Source organism: Vidua macroura, chromosome Z (assembly GCF_024509145.1).
Source record: "Vidua macroura isolate BioBank_ID:100142 chromosome Z, ASM2450914v1, whole genome shotgun sequence".
Taxonomy (NCBI): Eukaryota; Metazoa; Chordata; class Aves; order Passeriformes; family Viduidae; genus Vidua; species Vidua macroura.
The window spans coordinates 75,132,294-75,154,991 of NC_071611.1; the positions used below are offsets into that span (position 1 = coordinate 75,132,294).

The 22,698-nt window shown below is 55.2% G+C and overlaps 1 protein-coding gene across 1 annotated transcript in view; it reads right to left on the reverse strand.

Moving 5' to 3' along the window:
* The window catches only part of LOC128822374 (serine/threonine-protein kinase PAK 3-like), a 32,934-nt gene that overhangs the window by 9,892 nt on the left and 344 nt on the right, over window positions 1–22,698 (reverse strand). Inside the window, exons 2-4 of the mRNA XM_054004071.1 lie at window positions 21,237–21,368; window positions 16,006–16,137; window positions 3,825–3,932 (exon numbers count right to left, since the gene is read on the reverse strand). Of these exons, the coding sequence (XP_053860046.1) occupies window positions 3,825–3,932; window positions 16,006–16,137; window positions 21,237–21,368 (372 nt within the window). The remainder of the gene's footprint in view (window positions 1–3,824; window positions 3,933–16,005; window positions 16,138–21,236; window positions 21,369–22,698) is intronic.

Here is a 22,698-nt window from a genome sequence, read left to right on the forward strand (position 1 = left end):
AAAACAACTAAAGAAAGCCCCGTGACCTCCAGCACGAGCACCTGTGCCCTTGGCCACGGCCCTGCAGAAGCCCAGAGACAGAGCTTCACTGAGCCAAGCAGGCAGAAGCTGAGCCGCAGCCCCCAGCTCTTGGGTGCCTCAAGGTGACAGGCCAAAGGCCAATTTCTAGCTGTCCCTGCCTGCAGGAAATGGCCGCGTCCTGCGGGATTCCAGCACTCAGCATCCTCAGCCAGCAACAGCAAGTGCTGGCTGCTCAGAAACTTGCAGCTCTGCCTTGCACTAAAGACAGCAGCACCCACAACTGGCACTTACTCCCTTGGAAGCATCAGGCTCTGCTGTGACCACAGCTGCAGGCTCGTGGTCGTCTTGCTCCTTTTGCTCCTCTTTGGCTTCTTCTCCAGGAGCAGAGGGAGCCAGGGCAGAGACAGCTGCTGCTTCTGTCATCTGTGGCAAGAGAGAAACATGAGGGACAGGCCGTTACCTATCGTTTAGCACCTCCTTTCTCCTGGCATCTACAACCACCTCTTTGAAGGAGAAATCATCAGCATTCTTAGCAATGGCATTCTAAGTCACTCCGGCCAGATTAAAATGGGCTAATTCAAGAGAACTCTGTTTGCCTAGGAATTTGATAGTCCTCCCTGGCTGCTATCTGCAAGGCACAGTGCCTCTGCACAAGGGAGCTTTTAGCTCTTGAAAGCTGTGAAATGGAAAAGTAGGAAATAGCCAGCAAGGCCTTTGCTATTGCTGCGGCAGATATGGAAAAGTAAAAGTGGATCAGAATCCCATTCGGTGCAGGAAAAGGGCAGGAAAGCTTGTGCAGAAGCATCTTTGCTTGCTGGGAAGAGAGAAAATCAGCAGGGCTTCTCCTCCTAGCAAGCCAAGAAACCACAAATTGGAAGTGTCACTTCCTCAGGTGGCTAAAGCACATGGATGCAGAGCGGGGAGGTTTGGCAGGGAAGCAGGCCTTGGGGTGAGCGCTGTCCTCTATGGATCTATGGAAGTGTGCCTGAAGGGCCCTGACGGGCCTCCCGTTGTCCAGGCTAAAGCTCCCTCAGCACCTCCTCCTTGGCCTTGCGCTCCACAGCCTTCCCCAGCTCCCGTGTCCTCCTCTGCACACGCTCCAGCCCCTCAAGGACTTTCTGCTTCACAAGGGCCCACAACTGGGCACAGCACTCCCAGCTGTGGCCGCAGCGCTGCCCAGCCCAGGGGGACGCTCACTGCCCTGCTCCTGCTGCCCCACCCTTGCTGACACAGGCCAGGACGCCCTTGGCCTTCTTGGCTCCCTGGCCACGCGCTGGCCCACCTTCAGCTGCTCTTGACCGGCACCCCTGGGTCCTTTGGGCCCACGCAGCTCCCCCACCACAAACTTGCCCCTTTGACGTCAAAGACAGCAGCCACAATTCCAAGATGTCCTTCCTCTTCTCAGCAACACAAGACAGCAGTCAAGGACTTGCAGCTTCACCCCCACCCGAGCCACTAATGCCATTTCCAAAGCTGCAGGCTTCATCCCAAAACGCAACCACAGAAACTTGCCCCTTCTGCTTTTTGCCTGGCAAGAAGCCTTCCCTACAAGGCGCTTGCTTCCTTTGGCCTCACCCCACAAGAATGGCCTGCCCCAACTTCATGGACAACGCAATCATCTCCTTGCCGCTTATCAAAAGCCAAAAGAGACTGTACAAGCGAAGAACTGCTCCAGAAAACTGCAGAACACTTCCACAAGCCAAACACACCTTTGCACAAAGGGAAAACAACTAAAGAAAGCCCCGTGACCTCCAGCACGAGCACCTGTGCCCTTGGCCACGGCCCTGCAGAAGCCCAGAGACAGAGCTTCACTGAGCCAAGCAGGCAGAAGCTGAGCCGCAGCCCCCAGCTCTTGGGTGCCTCAAGGTGACAGGCCAAAGGCCAATTTCTAGCTGTCCCTGCCTGCAGGAAATGGCCGCGTCCTGCGGGATTCCAGCACTCAGCATCCTCAGCCAGCAACAGCAAGTGCTGGCTGCTCAGAAACTTGCAGCTCTGCCTTGCACTAAAGACAGCACCACCCACAACTGGCACTTACTCTCTTGGAAGCATCAGGCTCTGCTGTGACCACAGCTGCAGGCTCGTGGTCGTCTTGCTCCTTTTGCTCCTCTTTGGCTTCTTCTCCAGGAGCAGAGGGAGCCGGGGCAGAGACTGCTGCTGCTTCTGTCATCTGTGGCAAGAGAGAAACATGAGGGACAGGCCGTTACCTATCGTTTGGCATCTTCTTTCTCCTGGCATCTACAACCACCTCTTTGAAGGAGAAATCATCAGCATTCTTAGCAATGGCATTCTAAGTCACTCCGGCCAGATTAAAATGGGCTAATTCAAGAGAACTCTGTTTGCCTAGGAATTTGATAGTCCTCCATGGCTGCTATCTGCAAGGCACAGTGCCTCTGCACAAGGGAGCTTTTAGCTCTTGAAAGCTGTGAAATGGAAAAGTAGGAAATAGCCAGCAAGGCCTTTGCTATTGCTGCGGCAGACATGGAAAAGTAAAAGTGGATCAGAATCCCATTCGGTGCAGGAAAAGGGCAGGAAAGCTTGTGCAGAAGCATCTTTGCTTGCTGGGAAGAGAGAAAATCAGCAGGGCTTCTCCTCCTAGCAAGCCAAGAAACCACAAATTGGAAGTGTCACCTGCTCAGGTGGCTAAAGCCCTTGCATGCAGAGCGGGGATGTTTGGCAGGGAAGCAGGCCTTGGGGTGAGCGCTGTCCTCTATGGATCTATGGAAGTGTGCCTGAAGGGCCCTGACGAGCCTCCCGTTGTCCAGGCTAAAGCTCCCTCAGCACCTCCTCCTTGGCCTTGCACTCCACAGCCTTCCCCAGCTCCCGTGTCCTCCTCTGCACACGCTCCAGCCCCTCAAGGACTTTCTGCTTCACAAGGGCCCACAACTGGGCACAGCACTCCCAGCTGTGGCCGCAGCGCTGCCCAGCCCAGGGGGACGCTCCCTGCCCTGCTCCTGCTGCCCCACCCTTGCTGACACAGGCCAGGACGCCCTTGGCCTTCTTGGCTCCCTGGCCACGCGCTGGCCCACCTTCAGCTGCTCTTGACCGGCACCCCTGGGTCCTTTGGGCCCACGCAGCTCCCCCACCACAAACTTGCCCCTTTGACGTCAAAGACAGCAGCCACAATTCCAAGATGTCCTTCCTCTTCTCAGCAACACAAGACAGCAGTCAAGGACTTGCAGCTTCACCCCCACGCGAGGCACTAATGCCATTTCCAAAGCTGCAGGCTTCATCCCAAAACGCACCCACAGCAACTTGCCCCTTGTGCTTTTTGCCAGGCAAGAAGCCTTCCCTACAAGGCACTTGCTTCTTTTGGCCTCACCCCACAAGAATGGCCTGCCCCAGCTTCATGGACAATGCAATCATCTCCTTGCAGCTTATCAAAAGCCAAAAAAGACTGTACAAGCGAAGAACTGCTCCAGAAAACTGCAGAACACTTCCACAAGCCAAACACACCTTTGCACAAAGGGAAAACAACTAAAGAAAGCCCTGTGACCTCCAGCACGAGCACCTGTGCCCTTGGCCACGGCCCTGCAGAAGCCCAGAGACAGAGCTTCACTGAGCCAAGCAGGCAGAAGCTGAGCCGCAGCCCCCAGCTCTTGGGTGCCTCAAGGTGACCGGCCAAAGGCCAATTTCTAGCTGTCCCTGCCTGCAGGAAATGGCCGCGTCCTGCGGGATTCCAGCACACAGCATCCTCAGCCAGCAACAGCAAGTGCTGGCTGCTCAGAAACTTGCAGCTCTGCCTTGCACTAAAGACAGCACCACCCACAACTGGCACTTACTCTCTTGGAAGCATCAGGCTCTGCTGTGACCACAGCTGCAGGCTCGTGGTCATCTTGCTCCTTTTGCTCCTCTTTGGCTTCTTCTCCAGGAGCAGAGGGAGCCGGGGCAGAGACTGCTGCTGCTTCTGTTATCTGTGGCAAGAGAGAAACATGAGGGACAGGCCGTTACCTATCGTTTAGCACCTCCTTTCTCCTGGCATCTACAACCACCTCTTTGAAGGAGAAATCATCAGCATTCTTAGCAATGGCATTCTAAGTCACTCCGGCCAGATTAAAATGGGCTAATTCAAGAGAACTCTGTTTGCCTAGGAATTTGATAGTCCTCCATGGCTGCTATCTGCAAGGCACAGTGCCTCTGCACAAGGGAGCTTTTAGCTCTTGAAAGCTGTGAAATGGAAAAGTAGGAAATAGCCAGCAAGGCCTTTGCTATTGCTGCGGCAGACATGGAAAACTACAAGTGGATCAGAATCCCATTCGGTGCAGGAAAAGGGCAGGAAAGCTTGTGCAGAAGCATCTTTGCTTGCTGGGAAGAGAGAAAATCAGCAGGGCTTCTCCTCCTAGCAAGCCAAGAAACCACAAATTGGAAGTGTCACCTGCTCAGGTGGCTAAAGCCCTTGCATGCAGAGCGGGGATGTTTGGCAGGGAAGCAGGCCTTGGGGTGAGCGCTGTCCTCTATGGATCTATGGAAGTGTGCCTGAAGGGCCCTGACGAGCCTCCCGTTGTCCAGGCTAAAGCTCCCTCAGCACCTCCTCCTTGGCCTTGCGCTCCACAGCCTTCCCCAGCTGCCGTGTCCTCCTCTGCACACGCTCCAGCCCCTCAAGGACTTTCTGCTTCACAAGGGCCCACAACTGGGCACAGCACTCCCAGCTGTGGCCACAGCGCTGCCCAGCCCAGGGGGACACTCCCTGCCCTGCTCCTGCTGCCCCACTCTTGCTGACACAGGCCAGGACGCCCTTGGCCTTCCTGGCTCCCTGGCCACGCGCTGGCCCACCTTCAGCTGCTCTTGACCGGCACCCCTGGGTCCTTTGGGCCCACGCAGCTGCCCCACCACAAACTTGCCCCTTTGACGTCAAAGACAGCAGCCACAATTCCAAGATGTCCTTCCTCTTCTCAGCAACACAAGACAGCAGTCAAGGACTTGCAGCTTCACCACCACGCGAGGCACTAATGCCATTTCCAAAGCTGCAGGCTTCATCCCAAAACGCACCCACAGCAACTTGCCCCTTGTGCTTTTTGCCAGGCAAGAAGCCTTCCCTACAAGGCACTTGCTTCCTTTGGCCTCACCCCACAAGAATGGCCTGCCCCAGCTTCATGGACAATGCAATCATCTCCTTGCAGCTTATCAAAAGCCAAAAGAGACTGTACAAGCGAAGAACTGCTCCAGAAAACTGCAGAACACTTCCACAAGCCAAACACACCTTTGCACAAAGGGAAAACAACTAAAGAAAGCCCCGTGACCTCCAGCACGAGCACCTGTGCCCTTGGCCAGGGCCCTGCAGAAGCCCAGAGACAGAGCTTCACTGAGCCAAGCAGGCAGAAGCTGAGCTACAGCCCCCAGCTCTTGGGTGCCTGAAGGTGACAGGCCAAAGGCCAATTTCTAGCTGTCCCTGCCTGCAGGAAATGGCCGCGTCCTGCGGGATTCCAGCACTCAGCATCCTCAGCCAGCAACAGCAAGTGCTGGCTGCTCAGAAACTTGCAGCTCTGCCTTGCACTAAAGACAGCACCACCCACAACTGGCACTTACTCCCTTGGAAGCATCAGGCTCTGCTGTGACCACAGCTGCAGGCTTGTGGTCGTCTTGCTCCTTTTGCTCCTCTTTGGCTTCTTCTCCAGGAGCAGAGGGAGCCGGGGCGGAGACTGCTGCTGCTTCTGTCATCTGTGGCAAGAGAGAAACATGAGGGACAGGCCGTTACCTATCGTTTAGCACCTCCTTTCTCCTGGCATCTACAACCACCTCTTTGAAGGAGAAATCATCAGCATTCTTAGCAATGGCATTCTAAGTCACTCCGGCCAGATTAAAATGGGCTAATTCAAGAGAACTCTGTTTGCCTAGGAATTTGATAGTCCTCCCTGGCTGCTATCTGCAAGGCACAGTGCCTCTGCACAAGGGAGCTTTTAGCTCTTGAAAGTGTGAAATGGAAAAGTAGGAAATAGCCAGCAAGGCCTTTGCTATTGCTGCGGCAGACATGGAAAACTAAAAGTGGATCAGAATCCCTTTCGGTGCAGGAAAAGGGCAGGAAAGCTTGTGCAGAAGCATCTTTGCTTGCTGGGAAGAGAGAAAATCAGCAGGGCTTCTCCTCCTAGCAAGCCAAGAAACCACAAATTGGAAGTGTCACTTCCTCAGGTGGCTAAAGCCCTTGCATGCAGAGCGGGGATGTTTGGCAGGGAAGCAGGCCTTGGGGTGAGCGCTGTCCTCTATGGATCTATGGAAGTGTGCCTGAAGGGCCCTGACGAGCCTCCCGTTGTCCAGGCTAAAGCTCCCTCAGCACCTCCTCCTTGGCCTTGCACTCCACAGCCTTCCCCAGCTCCCGTGTCCTCCTCTGCACACGCTCCAGCCCCTCAAGGACTTTCTGCTTCACAGGGGCCCACAACTGGGCACAGCACTCCCAGCTGTGGCCGCAGCGCTGCCCAGCCCAGGGGGACGCTCACTGCCCTTCTCCTGCTGCCCCACTCTTGCTGACACAGGCCAGGACACCCTTGGCCTTCTTGGCTCCCTGGCCACGCGCTGGCCCACCTTCAGCTGCTCTTGACCGGCACCCCTGGGTCCTTTGGGCCCACGCAGCTCCCCCACCACAAACTTGCCCCTTTGACGTCAAAGACAGCAGCCACAATTCCAAGATGTCCTTCCTCTTCTCAGCAACACAAGACAGCAGTCAAGGACTTGCAGCTTCACCCCCACCCGAGGCACTAATGCCATTTCCAAAGCTGCAGGCTTCATCCCAAAACACAACCACAGAAACTCGCCCCTTCTGCTTTTGCCTGGCAAGAAGCCTTCCCTACAAGGCACTTGCTTCCTTTGGCCACACCCCACAAGAATGGCCTGCCCCAGCTTCATGGACAATGCAATCATCTCCTTGCAGCTTATCAAAAGCCAAAAGAGACTGTACAAGCGAAGAACTGCTCCAGAAAACTGCAGAACACTTCCACAAGCCAAACACACCTTTGCACAAAGGGAAAACAACTAAAGAAAGCCCCGTGACCTCGAGCACGAGCACCTGTGCCCTTGGCCACGGCCCTGCAGAAGCCCAGAGACAGAGCTTCACTGAGCCAAGCAGGCAGAAGCTGAGCCGCAGCCCCCAGCTCTTGGGTGCCTCAAGGTGACAGGCCAAAGGCCAATTTCTAGCTGTCCCTGCCTGCAGGAAATGGCCGCGTCCTGCGGGATTCCAGCACTCAGCATCCTCAGCCAGCAACAGCAAGTGCTGGCTGCTCAGAAACTTGCAGCTCTGCCTTGCACTAAAGACAGCACCACCCACAACTGGCACTTACTCTCTTGGAAGCATCAGGCTCTGCTGTGACCACAGCTGCAGGCTCGTGGTCGTCTTGCTCCTTTTGCTCCTCTTTGGCTTCTTCTCCAGGAGCAGAGGGAGCCGGGGCAGAGACTGCTGCTGCTTCTGTCAGCTGTGGCAAGAGAGAAACATGAGGGACAGGCCGTTACCTATCGTTTAGCACCTCCTTTCTCCTGGCATCTACAACCACCTCTTTGAAGGAGAAATCATCAGCATTCTTAGCAATGGCATTCTAAGTCACTCCGGCCAGATTAAAATGGGCTAATTCAAGAGAACTCTGTTTGCCTAGGAATTTGATAGTCCTCCATGGCTGCTATCTGCAAGGCACAGTGCCTCTGCACAAGGGAGCTTTTAGCTCTTGAAAGCTGTGAAATGGAAAAGTAGGAAATAGCCAGCAAGGCCTTTGCTACTGCTGCGGCAGACATGGAAAACTACAAGTGGATCAGAATCCCATTCGGTGCAGGAAAAGGGCAGGAAAGCTTGTGCAGAAGCATCTTTGCTTGCTGGGAAGAGAGAAAATCAGCAGGGCTTCTCCTCCTAGCAAGCCAAGAAACCACAAATTGGAAGTGTCACCTCCTCAGATGGCTAAAGCACTTGGATGCAGAGCGGGGATGTTTGGCAGGGAAGCAGGCCTTGGGGTGAGCGCTGTCCTCTATGGATCTATGGAAGTGTGCCTGAAGGGCCCTGACGAGCCTCCCGTTGTCCAGGCTAAAGCTCCCTCAGCACCTCCTCCTTGGCCTTGCGCTCCACAGCCTTCCCCAGCTCCCGTGTCCTCCTCTGCACACGCTCCAGCCCCTCAAGGACTTTCTGCTTCACAGGGGCCCACAACTGGGCACAGCACTCCCAGCTGTGGCCACAGCGCTGCCCAGCCCAGGGGGACGCTCCCTGCCCTGCTCCTGCTGCCCCACTCTTGCTGACACAGGCCAGGACGCCCTTGGCCTTCCTGGCTCCCTGGCCACGCGCTGGCCCACCTTCAGCTGCTCTTGACCGGCACCCCTGGGTCCTTTGGGCCCACGCAGCTCCCCCACCACAAACTTGCCCCTTTGACGTCAAATACAGCACCCACAATTCCAAGATGTCCTTCCTCTTCTCAGCAACACAAGACAGCAGTCAAGGACTTGCAGCTTCACCCCCACCCGAGGCACTAATGCCATTTCCAAAGCTGCAGGCTTCATCCCAAAACGCACCCACAGCAACTTGCCCCTTGTGCTTTTTGCCAGGCAAGAAGCCTTCCCTACAAGGCACTTGCTTCCTTTGGCCTCACCCCACAAGAATGGCCTGCCCCAGCTTCATGGACAATGCAATCATCTCCTTGCAGCTTATCAAAAGCCAAAAGAGACTGTACAAGCGAAGAACTGCTCCAGAAAACTGCAGAACACTCCCACAAGCCAAACACACCTTTGCACAAAGGGAAAACAACTAAAGAAAGCCCTGTGACCTCGAGCACGAGCACCTGTGCCCTTGGCCACGGCCCTGCAGAAGCCCAGAGACAGAGCTTCACTGAGCCAAGCAGGCAGAAGCTGAGCCGCAGCCCCCAGCTCTTGGGTGCCTCAAGGTGACAGGCCAAAGGCCAATTTCTAGCTGTCCCTGCCTGCAGGAAATGGCCGCGTCCTGCGGGATTCCAGCACTCAGCATCCTCAGCCAGCAACAGCAAGTGCTGGCTGCTCAGAAACTTGCAGCTCTGCCTTGCACTAAAGACAGCACCACCCACAACTGGCACTTACTCTCTTGGAAGCATCAGGCTCTGCTGTGACCACAGCTGCAGGCTCGTGGTCGTCTTGCTCCTTTTGCTCCTCTTTGGCTTCTTCTCCAGGAGCAGAGGGAGCCGGGGCAGAGACTGCTGCTGCTTCTGTCATCTGTGGCAAGAGAGAAACATGAGGGACAGGCCGTTACCTATCGTTTGGCATCTTCTTTCTCCTGGCATCTACAACCACCTCTTTGAAGGAGAAATCATCAGCATTCTTAGCAATGGCATTCTAAGTCACTCCGGCCAGATTAAAATGGGCTAATTCAAGAGAACTCTGTTTGCCTAGGAATTTGATAGTCCTCCATGGCTGCTATCTGCAAGGCACAGTGCCTCTGCACAAGGGAGCTTTTAGCTCTTGAAAGCTGTGAAATGGAAAAGTAGGAAATAGCCAGCAAGGCCTTTGCTATTGCTGCGGCAGACATGGAAAAGTAAAAGTGGATCAGAATCCCATTCGGTGCAGGAAAAGGGCAGGAAAGCTTGTGCAGAAGCATCTTTGCTTGCTGGGAAGAGAGAAAATCAGCAGGGCTTCTCCTCCTAGCAAGCCAAGAAACCACAAATTGGAAGTGTCACCTGCTCAGGTGGCTAAAGCCCTTGGATGCAGAGCGGGGAGGTTTGGCAGGGAAGCAGGCCTTGGGGTGAGCGCTGTCCTCTATGGATCTATGGAAGTGTGCCTGAAGGGCCCTGACGAGCCTCCCGTTGTCCAGGCTAAAGCTCCCTCAGCACCTCCTCCTTGGCCTTGCGCTCCACAGCCTTCCCCAGCTCCCGTGTCCTCCTCTGCACACGCTCCAGCCCCTCAAGGACTTTCTGCTTCACAAGGGCCCGCAACTGGGCACAGCACTCCCAGCTGTGGCCGCAGCGCTGCCCAGCCCAGGGGGACACTCCCTGCCCTGCTCCTGCTGCCCCACTCTTGCTGACACAGGCCAGGACGCCCTTGGCCTTCCTGGCTCCCTGGCCACGCGCTGGCCCACCTTCAGCTGCTCTTGACCGGCACCCCTGGGTCCTTTGGGCCCATGCAGCTCCCCCACCACAAACTTGCCCCTTTGACGTCAAAGACAGCACCCACAATTCCAAGATGTCCTTCCTCTTCTCAGCAACACAAGACAGCAGTCAAGGACTTGCAGCTTCACCCCCACCCGAGGCACTAATGCCATTTCCAAAGCTGCAGGCTTCATCCCAAAACGCACCCACAGCAACTTGCCCCTTGTGCTTTTTGCCAGGCAAGAAGCCTTCCCTACAAGGCACTTGCTTCCTTTGGCCTCACCCCACAAGAATGGCCTGCCCCAGCTTCATGGACAATGCAATCATCTCCTTGCAGCTTATCAAAAGCCAAAAGAGACTGTACAAGCGAAGAACTGCTCCAGAAAACTGCAGAACACTCCCACAAGCCAAACACACCTTTGCACAAAGGGAAAACAACTAAAGAAAGCCCTGTGACCTCGAGCACGAGCACCTGTGCCCTTGGCCACGGCCCTGCAGAAGCCCAGAGACAGAGCTTCACTGAGCCAAGCAGGCAGAAGCTGAGCCGCAGCCCCCAGCTCTTGGGTGCCTCAAGGTGACAGGCCAAAGGCCAATTTCTAGCTGTCCCTGCCTGCAGGAAATGGCCGCGTCCTGCGGGATTCCAGCACTCAGCATCCTCAGCCAGCAACAGCAAGTGCTGGCTGCTCAGAAACTTGCAGCTCTGCCTTGCACTAAAGACAGCACCACCCACAACTGGCACTTACTCTCTTGGAAGCATCAGGCTCTGCTGTGACCACAGCTGCAGGCTCGTGGTCGTCTTGCTCCTTTTGCTCCTCTTTGGCTTCTTCTCCAGGAGCAGAGGGAGCCGGGGCAGAGACTGCTGCTGCTTCTGTCATCTGTGGCAAGAGAGAAACATGAGGGACAGGCCGTTACCTATCGTTTGGCATCTTCTTTCTCCTGGCATCTACAACCACCTCTTTGAAGGAGAAATCATCAGCATTCTTAGCAATGGCATTCTAAGTCACTCCGGCCAGATTAAAATGGGCTAATTCAAGAGAACTCTGTTTGCCTAGGAATTTGATAGTCCTCCATGGCTGCTATCTGCAAGGCACAGTGCCTCTGCACAAGGGAGCTTTTAGCTCTTGAAAGCTGTGAAATGGAAAAGTAGGAAATAGCCAGCAAGGCCTTTGCTATTGCTGCGGCAGACATGGAAAAGTAAAAGTGGATCAGAATCCCATTCGGTGCAGGAAAAGGGCAGGAAAGCTTGTGCAGAAGCATCTTTGCTTGCTGGGAAGAGAGAAAATCAGCAGGGCTTCTCCTCCTAGCAAGCCAAGAAACCACAAATTGGAAGTGTCACTTCCTCAGGTGGCTAAAGCACATGGATGCAGAGCGGGGAGGTTTGGCAGGGAAGCAGGCCTTGGGGTGAGCGCTGTCCTCTATGGATCTATGGAAGTGTGCCTGAAGGGCCCTGACGAGCCTCCCGTTGTCCAGGCTAAAGCTCCCTCAGCACCTCCTCCTTGGCCTTGCGCTCCACAGCCTTCCCCAGCTCCCGTGTCCTCCTCTGCACACGCTCCAGCCCCTCAAGGACTTTCTGCTTCACAAGGGCCACAACTGGGCACAGCACTCCCAGCTGTGGCCGCAGCGCTGCCCAGCCCAGGGGGACGCTCACTGCCCTGCTCCTGCTGCCCCACTCTTGCTGACACAGGCCAGGACGCCCTTGGCCTTCTTGGCTCCCTGGCCACGCGCTGGCCCACCTTCAGCTGCTCTTGACCGGCACCCCTGGGTCCTTTGGGCCCACGCAGCTCCCCCAGCACAAACTTGCCCCTTTGACGTCAAATACAGCACCCACAATTCCAAGATGTCCTTCCTCTTCTCAGCAACACAAGACAGCAGTCAAGGACTTGCAGCTTCACCCCCACGCGAGGCACTAATGCCATTTCCAAAGCTGTAGGCTTCATCCCAAAACGCATCCACAAAAACTCGCCCCTACTGCTTTTTGCCTGACAAGAAGCCTTCCCTACAAGGCACTTGCTTCCTTTGGCCACACCCCACAAGAATGGCCTGCCCCAGCTTCATGGACAACGCAATCATCTCCTTGCAGCTTATCAAAAGCCAAAAGAGACTGTACAAGCGAAGAACTGCTCCAGAAAACTGCAGAACACTTCCACAAGCCAAACACACCTTTGCACAAAGGGAAAACAACTAAAGAAAGCCCCGTGACCTCCAGCACGAGCACCTGTGCCCTTGGCCACGGCCCTGCAGAAGCCCAGAGACAGAGCTTCACTGAGCCAAGCAGGCAGAAGCTGAGCCGCAGCCCCCAGCTCTTGGGTGCCTCAAGGTGACAGGCCAAAGGCCAATTTCTAGCTGTCCCTGCCTGCAGGAAATGGCCGCGTCCTGCGGGAGTCCAGCACTCAGCATCCTCAGCCAGCAACAGCAAGTGCTGGCTGCTCAGAAACTTGCAGCTCTGCCTTGCACTAAAGACAGCACCACTCACAACTGGCACTTACTCTCTTGGAAGCATCAGGCTCTGCTGTGACCACAGCTGCAGGCTCGTGGTCGTCTTGCTCCTTTTGCTCCTCTTTGGCTTCTTCTCCAGGAGCAGAGGGAGCCAGGGCAGAGACTGCTGCTGCTTCTGTCATCTGTGGCAAGAGAGAAACATGAGGGACAGGCCGTTACCTATCGTTTAGCACCTCCTTTCTCCTGGCATCTACAACCACCTCTTTGAAGGAGAAATCATCAGCTTTCTTAGCAATGGCATTCTAAGTCACTCCGGCCAGATTACAATGGGCTAATTCAAGAGAACTCTGTTTGCCTAGGAATTTGATAGTCCTCCATGGCTGCTATCTGCAAGGCACAGTGCCTCTGCACAAGGGAGCTTTTAGCTCTTGAAAGCTGTGAAATGGAAAAGTAGGAAATAGCCAGCAAGGCCTTTGCTATTGCTGCGGCAGACATGGAAAACTACAAGTGGATCAGAATCCCATTCGGTGCAGGAAAAGGGCAGGAAAGCTTGTGCAGAAGCATCTTTGCTTGCTGGGAAGAGAGAAAATCAGCAGGGCTTCTCCTCCTAGCAAGCCAAGAAACCACAAATTGGAAGTGTCACTTCCTCAGGTGCCTAAAGCACATGGATGCAGAGCGGGGAGGTTTGGCAGGGAAGCAGGCCTTGGGGTGAGCGCTGTCCTCTATGGATCTATGGAAGTGTGCCTGAAGGGCCCTGACGAGCCTCCCGTTGTCCAGGCTAAAGCTCCCTCAGCACCTCCTCCTTGGCCTTGCACTCCACAGCCTTCCCCAGCTCTTGTGTCCTCCTCTGCACACGCTCCAGTCCCTCAAGGACTTTCTGCTTCACAGGGGCCCACAACTGGGCACAGCACTCCCAGCTGTGGCCACAGCGCTGCCCAGCCCAGGGGGACGCTCCCTGCCCTGCTCCTGCTGCCCCACTCTTGCTGACACAGGCCAGGACGCCCTTGGCCTTCTTGGCTCCCTGGCCACGCGCTGGCCCACCTTCAGCTGCTCTTGACCGGCACCCCTGGGTCCTTTGGGCCCACGCAGCTCCCCCACCACAAACTTGCCCCTTTGACGTCAAATACAGCAGCCACAATTCCAAGATGTCCTTCCTCTTCTCAGCAACACAAGACAGCAGTCAAGGACTTGCAGCTTCACCCCCACCCGAGGCACTAATGCCATTTCCAAAGCTGCAGGCTTCATCCCAAAACGCAACCACAGAAACTCGCCCCTTCTGCTTTTTGCCAGGCAAGAAGCCTTCTCTACAAGGCACTTGCTTCCTTTGGCCTCACCCCACAAGAATAGCCTGCCCCAGCTTCATGGACAATGCAATCATCTCCTTGCAGCTTATCAAAAGCCAAAAGAGACTGTACAAGCGAAGAACTGCTCCAGAAAACTGCAGAACACTTCCACAAGCCAAACACACCTTTGCACAAAGGGAAAACAACTAAAGAAAGCCCCGTGACCTCCAGCACGAGCACCTGTGCCCTTGGCCATGGCCCTGCAGAAGCCCAGAGACAGAGCTTCACTGAGCCAAGCAGGCAGAAGCTGAGCCGCAGCCCCCAGCTCTTGGGTGCCTCAAGGTGACAGGCCAAAGGCCAATTTCTAGCTGTCCCTGCCTGCAGGAAATGGCCGCGTCCTGCGGGATTCCAGCACTCAGCATCCTCAGCCAGCAACAGCAAGTGCTGGCTGCTCAGAAACTTGCAGCTCTGCCTTGCACTAAAGACAGCACCACCCACAACTGGCACTTACTCTATTGGAAGCATCAGGCTCTGCTGTGACCACAGCTGCAGGCTCGTGGTTATCTTGCTCCTTTTGCTCCTCTTTGGCTTCTTCTCCAGGAGCAGAGGGAGCCGGGGCAGAGACTGCTGCTGCTTCTGTCATCTGTGGCAAGAGAGAAACATGAGGGACAGGCCGTTACCTATCGTTTAGCACCTCCTTTCTCCTGGCATCTACAACCACCTCTTTGAAGGAGAAATCATCAGCATTCTTAGCAATGGCATTCTAAGTCACTCCGGCCAGATTGAAATGGGCTAATTCAAGAGAACTCTGTTTGCCTAGGAATTTGATAGTCCTCCATGGCTGCTATCTGCAAGGCACAGTGCCTCTGCACAAGGGAGCTTTTAGCTCTTGAAAGCTGTGAAATGGAAAAGTAGGAAATAGCCAGCAAGGCCTTTGCTATTGCTGCGGCAGACATGGAAAACTAAAAGTGGATCAGAATCCCATTCGGTGCAGGAAAAGGGCAGGAAAGCTTGTGCAGAAGCATCTTTGCTTGCTGGGAAGAGAGAAAATCAGCAGGGCTTCTCCTCCTAGCAAGCCAAGAAACCACAAATTGGAAGTGTCACTTCCTCAGGTGGCTAAAGCACATGGATGCAGAGTGGGGAGGTTTGGCAGGGAAGCAGGCCTTGGGGTGAGCGCTGTCCTCTATGGATCTATGGAAGTGTGCCTGAAGGGCCCTGACGAGCCTCCCGTTGTCCAGGCTAAAGCTCCCTCAGCACCTCCTCCTTGGCCTTGCGCTCCACAGCCTTCCCCAGCTCCCGTGTCCTCCTCTGCACACGCTCCAGCCCCTCAAGGACTTTCTGCTTCACAGGGGCCCACAACTGGGCACAGCACTCCCAGCTGTGGCCGCAGAGCTGCCCAGCCCAGGGGGACGCTCACTGCCCTGCTCCTGCTGCCCCACTCTTGCTGACACAGGCCAGGACACCCTTGGCCTTCTTGGCTCCCTGGCCACGCGCTGGCCCACCTTCAGCTGCTCTTGACCGGCACCCCTGGGTCCTTTGGGCCCACGCAGCTCCCCCACCACAAACTTGCCCCTTTGACGTCAAATACAGCAGCCACAATTCCAAGATGTCCTTCCTCTTCTCAGCAACACAAGACAGCAGTCAAGGACTTGCAGCTTCACCCCCACCCGAGGCACTAATGCCATTTCCAAAGCTGCAGGCTTCATCCCAAAACGCATCCACAAAAACTCGCCCCTTCTGCTTTTTGCCTGACAAGAAGCCTTCCCTACAAGGCACTTGCTTCCTTTGGCCACACCCCACAAGAATGGCCTGCCCCAGCTTCATGGACAACGCAATCATCTACTTGCAGCTTATCAAAAGCCAAAAGAGACTGTACAAGCGAAGAACTGCTCCAGAAAACTGCAGAACACTTCCACAAGCCAAACACACCTTTGCACAAAGGGAAAACAACTAAAGAAAGCCCCGTGACCTCCAGCACGAGCACCTGTGCCCTTGGCCACGGCCCTGCAGAAGCCCAGAGACAGAGCTTCACTGAGCCAAGCAGGCAGAAGCTGAGCCGCAGCCCCCAGCTCTTGGGTGCCTCAAGGTGACAGGCCAAAGGCCAATTTCTAGCTTTCCCTGCCTGCAGGAAATGGCCGCGTCCTGCGGGATTCCAGCACTCAGCATCCTCAGCCAGCAACAGCAAGTGCTGGCTGCTCAGAAACTTGCAGCTCTGCCTTGCACTAAAGACAGCACCACCCACAACTGGCACTTACTCTCTTGGAACCATCAGGCTCTGCTGTGACCACAGCTGCAGGCTCGTGGTTGTCTTGCTCCTTTTGCTCCTCTTTGGCTTCTTCTCCAGGAGCAGAGGGAGCCAGGGCAGAGACAGCTGCTGCTTCTGTCATCTGTGGCAAGAGAGAAACATGAGGGACAGGCCGTTACCTATCGTTTAGCACCTCCTTTCTCCTGGCATCTACAACCACCTCTTTGAAGGAGAAATCATCAGCTTTCTTAGCAATGGCATTCTAAGTCACTCCGGCCAGATTAAAATGGGCTAATTCAAGAGAACTCTGTTTGCCTAGGAATTTGATAGTCCTCCATGGCTGCTATCTGCAAGGCACAGTGCCTCTGCACAAGGGAGCTTTTAGCTCTTGAAAGCTGTGAAATGGAAAAGTAGGAAATAGCCAGCAAGGCCTTTGCTATTGCTGCGGCAGACATGGAAAACTACAAGTGGATCAGAATCCCATTCGGTGCAGGAAAAGGGCAGGAAAGCTTGTGCAGAAGCATTTTTGCTTGCTGGGAAGAGAGAAAATCAGCAGGGCTTCTCCTCCTAGCAAGCCAAGAAACCACAAATTGGAAGTGTCACTTCCTCAGGTGCCTAAAGCACATGGATGCAGAGCGGGGAGGTTTGGCAGGGAAGCAGGCCTTGGGGTGAGCGCTGTCCTCTATGGATCTATGGAAGTGTGCCTGAAGGGCCCTGACGAGCCTCCCGTTGTCCAGGCTAAAGCTCCCTCAGCACCTCCTCCTTGGCCTTGCACTCCACAGCCTTCCCCAGCTCTTGTGTCCTCCTCTGCACACGCTCCAGTCCCTCAAGGACTTTCTGCTTCACAGGGGCCCACAACTGGGCACAGCACTCCCAGCTGTGGCCACAGCGCTGCCCAGCCCAGGGGGACGCTCCCTGCCCTGCTCCTGCTGCCCCACTCTTGCTGACACAGGCCAGGACGCCCTTGGCCTTCTTGGCTCCCTGGCCACGCGCTGGCCCACCTTCAGCTGCTCTTGACCGGCACCCCTGGGTCCTTTGGGCCCACGCAGCTCCCCCACCACAAACTTGCCCCTTTGACGTCAAATACAGCAGCCACAATTCCAAGATGTCCTTCCTCTTCTCAGCAACACAAGACAGCAGTCAAGGACTTGCAGCTTCACCCCCACCCGAGCCACTAATGCCATTTCCAAAGCTGCAGGCTTCATCCCAAAACGCAACCACAGAAACTCGCCCCTTCTGCTTTTTGCCAGGCAAGAAGCCTTCTCTACAAGGCACTTGCTTCCTTTGGCCTCACCCCACAAGAATAGCCTGCCCCAGCTTCATGGACAATGCAATCATCTCCTTGCAGCTTATCAAAAGCCAAAAGAGACTGTACAAGCGAAGAACTGCTCCAGAAAACTGCAGAACACTTCCACAAGCCAAACACACCTTTGCACAAAGGGAAAACAACTAAAGAAAGCCCCGTGACCTCCAGCACGAGCACCTGTGCCCTTGGCCATGGCCCTGCAGAAGCCCAGAGACAGAGCTTCACTGAGCCAAGCAGGCAGAAGCTGAGCCGCAGCCCCCAGCTCTTGGGTGCCTCAAGGTGACAGGCCAAAGGCCAATTTCTAGCTGTCCCTGCCTGCAGGAAATGGCCGCGTCCTGCGGGATTCCAGCACTCAGCATCCTCAGCCAGCAACAGCAAGTGCTGGCTGCTCAGAAACTTGCAGCTCTGCCTTGCACTAAAGACAGCACCACCCACAACTGGCACTTACTCTATTGGAAGCATCAGGCTCTGCTGTGACCACAGCTGCAGGCTCGTGGTTATCTTGCTCCTTTTGCTCCTCTTTGGCTTCTTCTCCAGGAGCAGAGGGAGCCGGGGCAGAGACTGCTGCTGCTTCTGTCATCTGTGGCAAGAGAGAAACATGAGGGACAGGCCGTTACCTATCGTTTAGCACCTCCTTTCTCCTGGCATCTACAACCACCTCTTTGAAGGAGAAATCATCAGCATTCTTAGCAATGGCATTCTAAGTCACTCCGGCCAGATTGAAATGGGCTAATTCAAGAGAACTCTGTTTGCCTAGGAATTTGATAGTCCTCCATGGCTGCTATCTGCAAGGCACAGTGCCTCTGCACAAGGGAGCTTTTAGCTCTTGAAAGCTGTGAAATGGAAAAGTAGGAAATAGCCAGCAAGGCCTTTGCTATTGCTGCGGCAGACATGGAAAACTAAAAGTGGATCAGAATCCCATTCGGTGCAGGAAAAGGGCAGGAAAGCTTGTGCAGAAGCATCTTTGCTTGCTGGGAAGAGAGAAAATCAGCAGGGCTTCTCCTCCTAGCAAGCCAAGAAACCACAAATTGGAAGTGTCACCTGCTCAGGTGGCTAAAGCCCTTGCATGCAGAGCGGGGAGGTTTGGCAGGGAAGCAGGCCTTGGGGTGAGCGCTGTCCTCTATGGATCTATGGAAGTGTGCCTGAAGGGCCCTGACGAGCCTCCCGTTGTCCAGGCTAAAGCTCCCTCAGCACCTCCTCCTTGGCCTTGCGCTCCACAGCCTTCCCCAGCTCCCGTGTCCTCCTCTGCACACGCTCCAGCCCCTTAAGGACTTTCAGCTCACAGGGGCCCACAACTGGGCACAGCACTCCCAGCTGTGGCCGCAGCGCTGCCCAGCCCAGGGGGACGCTCACTGCCCTGCTCCTGCTGCCCCACTCTTGCTGACACAGGCCAGGACGCCCTTGGCATTCTTGGCTCCCTGGCCACGCGCTGGCCCACCTTCAGCTGCTCTTGACCGGCACCCCTGGGTCCTTTGGGCCCACGCAGCTCCCCCACCACAAACTTGCCCCTTTGACGTCAAATACAGCAGCCACAATTCCAAGATGTCCTTCCTCTTCTCAGCAACACAAGACAGCAGTCAAGGACTTGCAGCTTCACCCCCACCCGAGGCACTAATGCCATTTCGAAAGCTGCAGGCTTCATCCCAAAACGCATCCACAGAAACTCGCCCCTTCTGCTTTTTGCCTGACAAGAAGCCTTCCCAAAGAGGCACTTGCTTCCTTTGGCCTCACCCCACAAGAATGGCCTGCCCCAGCTTCATGGACAACGCAATCATCTCCTTGCAGCTTATCAAAAGCCAAAAGAGACTGTACAAGCGAAGAACTGCTCCAGAAAACTGCAGAACACTTCCACAAGCCAAACACACCTTTGCACAAAGGGAAAACAACTAAAGAAAGCCCTGTGACCTCCAGCACGAGCACCTGTGCCCTTGGCCACGGCCCTGCAGAAGCCCAGAGACAGAGCTTCACTGAGCCAAGCAGGCAGAAGCTGAGCTACAGCCCCCAGCTCTTGGGTGCCTCAAGGTGACAGGCCAAAGGCCAATTTCTAGCTGTCCCTGCCTGCAGGAAATGGCCGCGTCCTGCGGGATTCCAGCACTCAGCATCCTCAGCCAGCAACAGCAAGTGCTGGCTGCTCAGAAACTTGCAGCTCTGCCTTGCACTAAAGACAGCACCAGCCACAACTGGCACTTACTCTCTTGGAAGCATCAGGCTCTGCTCTGACCACAGCTGCAGGCTTGTGGTCGTCTTGCTCCTTTTGCTCCTCTTTGGCTTCTTCTCCAGGAGCAGAGGGAGCCAGGGCAGAGACTGCTGCTGCTTCTGTCATCTGTGGCAAGAGAGAAACATGAGGGACAGGCCGTTACCTATCGTTTAGCACCTCCTTTCTCCTGGCATCTACAACCACCTCTTTGAAGGAGAAATCATCAGCTTTCTTAGCAATGGCATTCTAAGTCACTCCGGCCAGATTAAAATGGGCTAATTCAAGAGAACTCTGTTTGCCTAGGAATTTGATAGTCCTCCATGGCTGCTATCTGCAAGGCACAGTGCCTCTGCACAAGGGAGCTTTTAGCTCTTGAAAGCTGTGAAATGGAAAAGTAGGAAATAGCCAGCAAGGCCTTTGCTATTGCTGCGGCAGACATGGAAAAGTAAAAGTGGATCAGAATCCCATTCGGTGCAGGAAAAGGGCAGGAAAGCTTGTGCAGAAGCATCTTTGCTTGCTGGGAAGAGAGAAAATCAGCAGGGCTTCTCCTCCTAGCAAGCCAAGAAACCACAAATTGGAAGTGTCACTTCCTCAGGTGGCTAAAGCACATGGATGCAGAGTGGGGAGGTTTGGCAGGGAAGCAGGCCTTGGGGTGAGCGCTGTCCTCTATGGATCTATGGAAGTGTGCCTGAAGGGCCCTGACGAGCCTCCCGTTGTCCAGGCTAAAGCTCCCTCAGCACCTCCTCCTTGGCCTTGCGCTCCACAGCCTTCCCCAGCTCCCGTGTCCTCCTCTGCACACGCTCCAGCCCCTCAAGGACTTTCTGCTTCACAGGGGCCCACAACTGGGCACAGCACTCCCAGCTGTGGCCGCAGAGCTGCCCAGCCCAGGGGGACGCTCACTGCCCTGCTCCTGCTGCCCCACTCTTGCTGACACAGGCCAGGACACCCTTGGCCTTCTTGGCTCCCTGGCCACGCGCTGGCCCACCTTCAGCTGCTCTTGACCGGCACCCCTGGGTCCTTTGGGCCCACGCAGCTCCCCCAGCACAAACTTGCCCCTTTGACGTCAAATACAGCAGCCACAATTCCAAGATGTCCTTCCTCTTCTCAGCAACACAAGACAGCAGTCAAGGACTTGCAGCTTCACCCCCACCCGAGGCACTAATGCCATTTCCAAAGCTGCAGGCTTCATCCCAAAACGCATCCACAAAAACTCGCCCCTTCTGCTTTTTGCCAGGCAAGAAGCCTTCCCTACAAGGCACTTGCTTCCTTTGGCCACACCCCACAAGAATGGCCTGCCCCAGCTTCATGGACAACGCAATCATCTACTTGCAGCTTATCAAAAGCCAAAAGAGACTGTACAAGCGAAGAACTGCTCCAGAAAACTGCAGAACACTTCCACAAGCCAAACACACCTTTGCACAAAGGGAAAACAACTAAAGAAAGCCCCGTGACCTCCAGCACGAGCACCTGTGCCCTTGGCCACGGCCCTGCAGAAGCCCAGAGACAGAGCTTCACTGAGCCAAGCAGGCAGAAGCTGAGCCGCAGCCCCCAGCTCTTGGGTGCCTCAAGGTGACAGGCCAAAGGCCAATTTCTAGCTTTCCCTGCCTGCAGGAAATGGCCGCGTCCTGCGGGATTCCAGCACTCAGCATCCTCAGCCAGCAACAGCAAGTGCTGGCTGCTCAGAAACTTGCAGCTCTGCCTTGCACTAAAGACAGCACCACCCACAACTGGCACTTACTCTCTTGGAACCATCAGGCTCTGCTGTGACCACAGCTGCAGGCTCGTGGTTGTCTTGCTCCTTTTGCTCCTCTTTGGCTTCTTCTCCAGGAGCAGAGGGAGCCAGGGCAGAGACAGCTGCTGCTTCTGTCATCTGTGGCAAGAGAGAAACATGAGGGACAGGCCGTTACCTATCGTTTAGCACCTCCTTTCTCCTGGCATCTACAACCACCTCTTTGAAGGAGAAATCATCAGCTTTCTTAGCAATGGCATTCTAAGTCACTCCGGCCAGATTAAAATGGGCTAATTCAAGAGAACTCTGTTTGCCTAGGAATTTGATAGTCCTCCATGGCTGCTATCTGCAAGGCACAGTGCCTCTGCACAAGGGAGCTTTTAGCTCTTGAAAGCTGTGAAATGGAAAAGTAGGAAATAGCCAGCAAGGCCTTTGCTATTGCTGCGGCAGACATGGAAAAGTAAAAGTGGATCAGAATCCCATTCGGTGCAGGAAAAGGGCAGGAAAGCTTGTGCAGAAGCATCTTTGCTTGCTGGGAAGAGAGAAAATCAGCAGGGCTTCTCCTCCTAGCAAGCCAAGAAACCACAAATTGGAAGTGTCACTTCCTCAGGTGCCTAAAGCACATGGATGCAGAGCGGGGATGTTTGGCAGGGAAGCAGGCCTTGGGGTGAGCGCTGTCCTCTATGGATCTATGGAAGTGTGCCTGAAGGGCCCTGACGAGCCTCCCGTTGTCCAGGCTAAAGCTCCCTCAGCACCTCCTCCTTGGCCTTGCGCTCCACAGCCTTCCCCAGCTCCCGTGTCCTCCTCTGCACACGCTCCAGCCCCTCAAGGACTTTCTGCTTCACAGGGGCCCACAACTGGGCACAGCACTCCCAGCTGTGGCCGCAGCGCTGCCCAGCCCAGGGGGACGCTCACTGCCCTGCTCCTGCTGCCCCACTCTTGCTGACACAGGCCAGGACGCCCTTGGCCTTCTTGGCTCCCTGGCCACGCGCTGGCCCACCTTCAGCTGCTCTTGACCGGCACCCCTGGGTCCTTTGGGCCCACGCAGCTCCCCCACCACAAACTTGCCCCTTTGACGTCAAATACAGCACCCACAATTCCAAGATGTCCTTCCTCTTCTCAGCAACACAAGACAGCAGTCAAGGACTTGCAGCTTCACCCCCACGCGAGGCACTAATGCCATTTCCAAAGCTGCAGGCTTCATCCCAAAACGCATCCACAAAAACTCGCCCCTACTGCTTTTTGCCTGACAAGAAGCCTTCCCTACAAGGCACTTGCTTCCTTTGGCCACACCCCACAAGAATGGCCTGCCCCAGCTTCATGGACAACGCAATCATCTCCTTGCAGCTTATCAAAAGCCAAAAGAGACTGTACAAGCGAAGAACTGCTCCAGAAAACTGCAGAACACTTCCACAAGCCAAACACACCTTTGCACAAAGGGAAAACAACTAAAGAAAGCCCCGTGACCTCC